At 32.6% G+C, this 10,077-nt stretch overlaps 1 protein-coding gene across 1 annotated transcript; it reads right to left on the bottom strand.

Annotated features, from left to right (window-relative positions):
• Nucleotides 1-6,081: 6,081 nt before the first annotated feature.
• LOC146999189 (uncharacterized) lies at nucleotides 6,082-9,054 on the bottom strand. Its single transcript, XM_085812126.1, has 3 exons — nucleotides 8,725-9,054; nucleotides 6,154-8,024; nucleotides 6,082-6,112 (listed from the first exon to the last, which is right to left on the bottom strand). The coding sequence occupies exons 1-3, from the start codon at nucleotides 8,878-8,880 to the stop codon at nucleotides 6,082-6,084; spliced, it is 2,058 nt and encodes a 685-aa protein (XP_085668252.1). The 5' UTR covers nucleotides 8,881-9,054.
• Nucleotides 9,055-10,077: the final 1,023 nt, after the last annotated feature.

Here is a 10,077-nt window from a genome sequence, read left to right as displayed (position 1 = left end):
CAGTATAATAGCAGCAGCTATTATAAACATACAATTTTCTAATCATGCTGGAAACATATCACTGTTACCTTGATAAAACATTTTACCATATGTTAACACAAAAATTATATCAAAATGATAAGAGTAGTGGCCACTTAAAACATAACCCACACACATTTTTATGCGATGACAAATTAAAGGCAAGGAAATTCCTTCTTCAATATTTCAAGTCATAGAGTGGATATATATATAAATATATTTATATACGTTTGGTGTGGCCGATTGCAACCAAAATACGAGGTGCACATATACATGTTATAGCAGTCCTATATACAAAATTTCAACGTTCTGAGGCTACTCGTTTTTGAGTTATGTGAGATATGTACGTACGCACGAACGTACGTACATACGTTCGTACAGAAGCCACGAAAAATTCTCTTCAGAATTAATTTTAGTTTCAGTTTTTTTAAGCAGTTTTATAATTTTTTTGAAGAAAAAGAGTATTTTATTCTGTCCTTACGTACAGATATGGTGCAAAAACATCGTTAAATTGCATTCGATAGCGGTCAAAATGGATATTTTCGGTGAAATATGCTGCCTGAAACTTTTCGCGATTACAATACTTCCTTTTTACTTCGTACAAGGAAGTAAAAAGGACATGCCTTCTTCAATATTTCAAGTCATCTAAATATAAAACAGTCAGTATATGTTCATATCAACAAAATTATAATGACCCATTACCAGTATAACAGTAGCAGTTATTATATACATATCATTCGGTAAGCATGCTGAAACATCACATTTATCAGGAGAAAGCATTTTACCATATGTCAACACCAAACTTATACCCAAATGATAAAAGTAGTGGCTGCGCTAAAACACAAACCGAGACACCTTTTTACGCAATGACAATTTAAAGGCAAGGAAATGCCTTCTTCAATATTTCAAGTCATCTGAATGTTAAACAGTCAGTATCTGTCCATATCAACAAAAGTATAATGACCCATTACCAGTATAACAGTGGCAGTTATTATATACATATCATTTTGTACCCATGCTGAAACATATCACTTTTATCAGGAGAAAGCATTTTACCATATGTCAACACCAAACTTATACCCAAATGATAAAAGTAGTGGCCGCACTAAAACACAAACCGAGATACTTTTTTACGCGATGACAAATTAAAAAAAGGACATGCCTTCTTCAATATTTTAAGTCATCTAAATATAAAACAGTCAGTATATGTTCATATCAACAAAATTATAATGACCCATTACCAGTATAACAGTGGCAGTTATTATATACATATCATTCGGTAAGCATGCTGAAACATCACTTTTATCAGGAGAAAGCATTTTACCATATGTCAACACCAAACTTATACCCAAATGATAAAAGTAGTGGCCGCACTAAAACACAAACCGAGATACTTTTTTACGCGATGACAAATTAAAAAAAGGACATGCCTTCTTCAATATTTTAAGTCATCTAAATATAAAACAGTCAGTATATGTTCATATCAACAAAATTATAATGACCCATTACCAGTATAACAGTGGCAGTTATTATATACATATCATTCGGTAAGCATGCTGAAACATCACATTTATCAGGAGAAAGCATTTTACCATATGTCAACACCAAACTTATACCCAAATGATAAAAGTAGTGGCTGCGCTAAAACACAAACCGAGACACCTTTTTACGCAATGACAATTTAAAGGCAAGGAAATGCCTTCTTCAATATTTCAAGTCATCTGAATGTTAAACAGTCAGTATCTGTCCATATCAACAAAAGTATAATGACCCATTACCAGTATAACAGTGGCAGTTATTATATACATATCATTCGGTAAGCATGCTGAAACATAACTTTTATCAGGAGAAAGCATTTTACCATATGTCAACACCAAACTTATACCCAAATGATAAAAGTAGTGGCCGCACTAAAACACAAACCGAGATACTTTTTTACGCGATGACAAATTAAAAAAAGGACATGCCTTCTTCAATATTTTAAGTCATCTAAATATAAAACAGTCAGTATATGTTCATATCAACAAAATTATAATGACCCATTACCAGTATAACAGTAGCAGTTATTATATACATATCATTCGGTAAGCATGCTGAAACATCACATTTATCAGGAGAAAGCATTTTACGATATGTCAACACCAAACTTATACCCAAATGATAAGAGTAGTGGCTGCGCTAAAACACAAACCGAGACACCTTTTAACGCAATGACAATTTAAAGGCAAGGAAATGCCTTCTTCAATATTTCGAGTCATCTGAATGTTAAACAGTCAGTATCTGTCCATATCAACAAAAGTATAATGACCCATTACCAGTATAACAGTGGCAGTTATTATATACATATCATTCGGTAAGCATGCTGAAACATAACTTTTATCAGGAGAAAGCATTTTACCATATGTCAACACCAAACTTATACCCAAATGATAAAAGTAGTGGCTGCGCTAAAACACAAACCGAGACACCTTTTTACGCAATGACAATTTAAAGGCAAGGAAATGCCTTCTTCAATATTTCAAGTCATCTGAATGTTAAACAGTCAGTATCTGTCCATATCAACAAAAGTATAATGACCCATTACCAGTATAACAGTGGCAGTTATTATATACATATCGTTTTGTACCCATGCTGAAACATATCACTTTTATCAGGAGAAAGCATTTTACCATATGTCAACACCAAACTTATACCGAAATGATAAAAGTAGTGGCCGCACTAAAACACAAACCGAGATACTTTTTTACGCGATGACAAATTAAAAAAAGGACATGCCTTCTTCAATATTTTAAGTCATCTAAATATAAAACAGTCAGTATATGTTCATATCAACAAAATTATAATGACCCACTACCAGTATAACAGTGGCAGTTATTATATACATATCATTCGGTAAGCATGCTGAAACATCACTTTTATCAGGAGAAAGCATTTTACCATATGTCAACACCAAACTTATACCCAAATGATAAGAGTAGTGGCCGCACTAAAACACAAACCGAGATACTGTTTTACGCGATGACAAATTAAAAAAAGGACATGCCTTCTTCAATATTTTAAGTCATGTAAATATAAAACAGTCAGTATATGTTCATATCAACAAAATTATAATGACCCATTACCAGTATAACAGTAGCAGTTATTATATACATATCATTCGGTAAGCATGCTGAAACATCACATTTATCAGGAGAAAGCATTTTACGATATGTCAACACCAAACTTATACCCAAATGATAAGAGTAGTGGCTGCGCTAAAACACAAACCGAGACACCTTTTTACGCAATGACAATTTAAAGGCAAGGAAATGCCTTCTTCAATATTTCAAGTCATCTGAATGTTAAACAGTCAGTATCTGTCCATATCAACAAAAGTATAATGACCCATTACCAGTATAACAGTGGCAGTTATTATATACATATCATTTTGTACCCATGCTGAAACATATCACTTTTATCAGGAGAAAGCATTTTACCATATGTTAACACCAAACTTATATCCAAATGATAAAAGTAGTGGCCGCACTAAAACACAAACCGAGACACTTTTTTACGCGATGAGAAATTAAAAAAAGGACATGCCTTCTTCAATATTTCAAGTCATCTGAATGTAAAAAAGTCAATATCTGTCCATATCAACAAAAGTATAATGACCCATTACCAGTATAACAGTGGCAGTTATTATATGCATAACATTTTGTAAGCATTTTGAAACATATAACTGTTACTTTGATAAAGTATTTTATCATGTTAACACCAAAATTATACCCAAATGATAAAAGCAGTGGCCACATAAAAACATAATGCAGACACTTTTTTACACAACAAATTAAGGGCAAGGAAATGAATTTTTCAATATTTCAAGTCAATTATAATGATAAAGAATCTTACCATATGTTAACACTAATTTGATATCCACATTAATAATAAGGACCACTTAAAATACAACCCAGACACTTATTTACATAGATGCATAGAAATGAATTTTTCGTTACTATTACTTTTCAAGTGATCTCAAGGTTAAACAGACAGCATACATGAGTAGAAAAAAAATAATAAGGAATTCACAATAATGTGTAACAGTAACTGTTAGATGCGAAAATATTTTTTAAACAGAAATAAATCTGAACTAACATCACTAGGCTTTGCAATTAATTTTTTGTGTCTTGTTACATGCATTAAAGTTACTAAACTTACTAGTCTATGAAATACAGCATCATTTGAATTAAAACCTACATTTTTTAAATGTTTAATTGCTAAACACCCATTATATTTTTATTTATGCTTTAAAGTTTTCAATTTGCGCTCTTTTGCAATGCTTTTCTGGTTTAGTGTATCATTCTTTAATTTGCAATAATTATTTAAAAATGTGTTCGTTGATGACCAAAGAATCTGCTTTAACACTTTCTGTGACTCATGAGCTTTAGGGCAATCATCTAGATTTAAAAAAATGTCATTTTCTATCAGTATGTCTAGAGTTAAGTTACATGCTATATCCCTCTGATTTGCAGAAAATAAAAATTCATTCTCAAATTCTTCAGATACAAGTTTTTGAATAACAACATAATTATATATTACTGAATTTAGTACATCAGGATGAGGATATAGAAGTCCTCTATCAAATCTTTTTATCCAAGACTGTCCTTCATTTTCTACAATTAATTCTTTATCAATAGTTAGATTGCCTTTACAAATATCACAGCTTAATAGTTTCACAACTTTATAACTACAGTAACCAGCTATATACATTAAAATTGGTATGTCATTTTGAACATTTTGTATATCTTCATTTGTAATAGTTATTCTTCCTGAGAAAGTGCATCCAATATTTTCTTGCTCCAGAGATTCAATACACAGGTTTTTACAATTTAGATAAATAGGAATTCCTCCATACTTTGATGATTTAATAACAGTTGGCAGAAGACTTTGTAATCTTAATTTTGCTTCAGTTTCATATACAGTCAAAAGTCGTTAATTCGGACTCGTCGGGACTTCGGCGATTCCTGATTATCGATTTTTCCGGATTATAGATCATCAGTTTAAATCTCGTAAGATGGCATGCAGAAATTCCAAAATTAAAAATATGAAACCTTAATTTATGAAATAAAGAACAATTATGATCTAAAGGGTATCAAAATTTGCAAAAAGAAAAAGCTTAATATTTATTTGTTTACTTTATTAAACATTTCTTTCAATGTAAGTTGTTTAAGTTTTGCTTCGTTTCATGTGATAATACTTTCTCTTTAATTCTATTAAACAGACATAATTTCTTGTTCAGTTACAAAGTTCCGCCGTTCAAGTCCTATAATTGCTGTGTCAAGAACATCGACTAATTTGTCAATCGAAATTTTTTTGTTTTCAATAACCTCTGTCACTTTTCTTCGCTATCGGAAGCGAATTATAATGACGAGGAACTTGTTTTAAATCATATCAAAGACGGAGCATATCGAGATGAAATACTACATTTGGTAAGGAATTATAAGCCAAATAAAATAAAAACATCTGCGCTGAAGATAAGGATAGTGCTGACAAATCAACTTCCAATTCATTACGCGCCCGCCGCCGAGCAGCGTGAAAATGATAAACAGATTTCGGATTTCAAAACATACTTTCGCTTTAGATCCTTTACATATTAACAAATATATATCGGAAATTCTATTTGATATAATCGAAAGTTTAAGCTTACTTTTATAAAATTGCTCTTACAGTCTGCAAAAAATAATAAGCCGGATGCAATTCGAAAATTAAGGAACAACGCAATCATCAACATTAACTGAAATAGATAATTATTTAGCTTATACGTCCATTATACATAAAATGCGCACGCGAAAACGTATTCTGCACTTGCGCACACTCATATGCGCAGTCGTAAAAGGTCTTACGCGCACGCGTGAATGCCTCTGCGCATGTGTCAACGCGGCGCATGCGCAGAAAGTTTTTAGTTTTGATGTCCGGATTATAGATCATTCCGAATTATGGGTGTCCGAATTAACGACTTTTGACTGTACTTGCCTTATAGAAATATTATGTTGTGAACCAGCCAGCTGTCTATATTTTCCGAATCTATTCTCTAGGAGATCTGTCTGAACTTTTCCTGGTAAAAAGTAAGTAAATTTTAGCTCCTCAATGCAATACCTTGCCATTTCGAGCAACGAATAGCTAGTATGTGTTAATGCAAAATGTGTTTCCTTAGTTAGTCCACCACTAGAACAGCCTAAAAGTTTCCACTGATCTAACCACTCAAGTAACTTATTTAAATAAATATATCGAACATCATCATTTTGAACAGTTAACGGCTTTTGATACTCATTCATCTTATGGTGTCCTTTAAAGATACTTTTGACATTGACTATTGACCACCATGTAGATATAATTTTAATAAATTCAGCTGTTGTTTCGTAATTTAAAATACTATTTTCTTTACCAATAACCATTATTGCCTCTGCAAGACGACTGTCAAATATTTGTAATGCTAGCTTGACATTTTGTCTTTCCAAATTGGTTGGATACAGAGCTTTCAGAGTCAAACCATAACTATATTTTACAATTCTGCCTGCCTCTAATGAATGGAGACTTTTTATGCATGCAAATCCTGCTGTTTCGACCTTGGAAAAATTTTCAAAATTTGGATAAAATAAACATTGCCCAGAAGTTTTTTGATTTATCCAGTTGTTCCTGACACACTTCAAGATGTGCACTGAGTCAATAACAAAAAATAGTGGCCGAGATAAGTCTGCAGGGTTTTTATACACAATACTAATTTTTGGAGGCATACAAAATAATGACATGGCTTTTTTATTTATTGAATTATTGTCAGAGACAACTGCCACAATTCTATAACCTATATTTTCTAAACCAATTATAATTTTCTTAAGATATTGATACAGATCCTCAGCATTTAATGATTTAACTGGTAATATATGTGCCACATCCTTGAAAGGTGATAATAAGCTACGTATCATAAAAACATAAGCACTTGTAGCAGCTTTTTCACAGTTGTAGGCCATGCCACACAAATTTCCTCCTTTAAAATCGAAACATGAATTTAAATGCACTTCATCCATCATAATAATTACAGTTTTATCATTTTCTTCTAAATCCTTGCATCTTTGTTTAACATATCCTAAAAAGTCATCATTAAATTGCTCAGTAATAGGATTAAGAGAAAACATTGAACAAATTCTACGAATAGTACGTGGATGGGGAATAGAAATGTAACCTGAATGTCGTAAAAACTTGTATGCATGCGGTGAGATCGAGTTTAACAAAGTGCAAAAAATAAGTAAATCTGGAGTATATCGATACTTCTCTTTCTTTACATTTAGTTTATTTACTTGCTCTGAAAGGAAGTTCAGTTCAGTTTCTTTTTCAGGTAACACTCTTTTCAATTCTGAAAGCATATCATCCACAATTTGTATAGAATTCTTAATATATTCTTCATTTTGTAAGTTATGAGACAGACTTTCAACTTCCTTTAGTACTTCTAGAAACATATTTACATTACTAATTTTTAGAGGGAAAACAAATTTACCAATAGATTTTATAGCGATGTTTTTAATATAAACACATACTGTTAAATCCTCATTTATTACTACCGATTTCTGAATTTCTGGAGCTGGGTCACTTAAAATATCAAGTAACATAGTTGAATTTTCAGTATGTACAGTTGTCCAAAATGTTTCTAAAATCTGATGTTCTAGGCAATTATTGAATTCAATTAAACTTTCAAATGATCGTTCATTATCATACCGTTCTTTCATTTTCAAACTTTCTTCTATCGCTTTCTCCAGGTATTTCTCTTCTAAATGAGCTTTCTTCTTTTCTGGTGACATTCTCGATACAGAATTTGATGACATGTAGGATGGGCCATCAGGGAACTGAGAAGGTATGCATCCTTTTTTCAAACGTGGCCTAGAAATTGGGGCTTTAATTAACTTCGCTGATTTCTCATCATACATTTCGATTTCTCGTATTATTTCATCTGATCGAAAATGTAATTCACATACCTATAAAAGAAAATATTCAAAAATCAACTTGTTGTGAGTACAAAAGTTAGATGCATGTTAATATTTAGTAACAGAAGTCAATAAGCCCTATGATTTAAATAAATAATTTGATACATAAATACGAATTAAAAAACCAGTAATATCATTTCAATTACGTGTATAATTTAAGTAATTTGTAAAATCTGGAATGCTCATCATAATGATTACAGCTTTATTTACATTTAAAGAAAATTATATATTTGAGATAATTGTTTACAACAAACACTGGTTACCAAATACAAATAATTACTTTGAATACATCATACCAAACTTTCATATATCATTACAAAAATTTTAAAATGAAACCTATTATGATTACTTAGTAGTTCCTTGTCATATAAATTATGATAAATTTGGAATAACTACAGAATCTGCCTGCACAGTATACAAGAAAGCATTTACAAATTATTGGCATTTATGTAACTACTAAATTTAGAATTATTCCTGTTATATGGAACTTTATTTCATTCATAAAACTTTGAAGGAAAATAATTTTTTGAAATGATTAAAACAGGCAAGATTAAAGTCTTTCAAACATAAAACTTCTTACCCACAGATCAAAATCTAATATCGTAAGCATAAACATCACATACCTATCAATAAAAGTAATAAAAAAATGTAAAGATACAAAACATAAAAAATGCAGTAAAATTGAACTTACTCTGGTATGTTTAGTAGGTTGAAAGCCATCTTTTCTTCGTAGACTCCTTATCCATTTCATCCGGAGTTCAGTCTCATTTGAAAACTTGAATACAGCCACTTTTGGTCCGTTTTTATAATTACCACGACATGTGGCTACAGCACATTTATGAGGCATCGTATGAAATTATAAAAGCACGAGACAATATATAAAAAAAGCACGAGACAATATAAAAACTCTGTCGCTAACGCAAATAACCGCTCCACGTTCGTCGCTCTTGGCTCAACTACGGGGCTTTGATTTTGTTTGAAGGAGCGAGGTGAGTCAGAGACGACTACCTGTGACGTCAGAGCTTCCCCTCGCTTCAGTGTCCCGGCTTCCTTCTATAAGGAGGTGTTGAACCGGGACACTTCTCTCTCGTTCCTGCTTGAATCTCGTTGCTGGCTGTTCAAATTTTCCTTGGTTCTTTGCCTCCGCAGCTGGTGTTCCTTCCGCAATTCGTCGACATTTACTGCGTAGACTCCTGTCCGATGGGTAGATCTTCCGTTTGGGAGCCGGGTTATAGTTGCCGTTATTTCTCCTGGCTCTCTTTGCATTCCTCGTACTTCTCCCTTCTTCATTCTGGGGGTGGTCGTGCTCTCTCTTTTCTGGTCGGTGGAACGGCTTCTTTTTCTTGTTACCTTCAATTTTCCAACGGGGAAACTTTCTTTTCAATTGCTCCTGCCTCCTAATGGCTTGCCCTTGTGATTGTCGTTGTTCCACCTCTGAAGCTTGTGCCTGCAGTGCCTGCCGTGCCGGATCCTGCAAAAGATCTTTAAATATTTGCATTTTATTACGGTCATAGAATGGTTTTATTTGGTCAATGTTTGCGGAGCATGTTTCACCATTCCTGGCTTTTAACACCACTACAGCCTGAGTTATTTTTTCTATGACATATGGTCCTTCAAATCGTGGAAAAAATTTGGCGGTTTTATCTTCTGGTGCTGAAGAAAGTGAATGCTTAAATTTTAATACTTCATCTCCTACTTTATAAGTTACTCCCCGTCGTTTCAAATCGTAATAAAGTTTTTGTTTTTCTGTGCTACTTCAGTGTTCTTTTTTGCTTCTTTAATTAATTTTTCTATATCACCCATTTTAAATTCTGGGGCTCTTTGTTGAACATAAAATAATTTATCTAACGGCGTTATAATCTTTCTGCCTAAAAAATAACTCAGCAGGAGTTTTGCGGTCCTAAGGGCGAAAGCTTATTCATTGACATAGTTATCCCAGCTTTTATGAAAATTTTTAACATAACTAAGGATAATTTTCACTATATTTCTGTTGACCTGTTCCGCTATATTTGATTGCGGCCGATACGGGACCATTTTTAAATGA

Source organism: Stegodyphus dumicola, chromosome 1 (genome assembly GCF_044657685.1).
Source record: "Stegodyphus dumicola isolate Sdum_Otavi_A_Nest chromosome 1, ASM4465768v1".
NCBI classification, from domain to species: Eukaryota; Metazoa; Arthropoda; class Arachnida; order Araneae; family Eresidae; genus Stegodyphus; species Stegodyphus dumicola.
The sequence above is the reverse complement of the archived record's forward strand: the minus strand, read 5'-3'. Positions and strand labels throughout refer to the sequence as shown.

What these genes read in the sequence shown, in the direction of transcription:
- LOC146999189 (XM_085812126.1), bottom strand. Translation starts at nt 8,880, where the DNA reads ATGCCTCATAAATGTGCTGTAGCCACATGTCGTGGTAATTATAAAAAC. An exon ending in AACCTACTAAACATACCAGA is followed by an intron (nt 8,025 to 8,724) that starts GTAAGTTCAATT and finishes TTTCTTTTATAG; the next exon opens with GTATGTGAATTACATTTTCG. An exon ending in TCGTTGCTCGAAATGGCAAG is followed by an intron (nt 6,113 to 6,153) that starts GTATTGCATTGA and finishes ACTTTTTACCAG; the next exon opens with GAAAAGTTCAGACAGATCTC.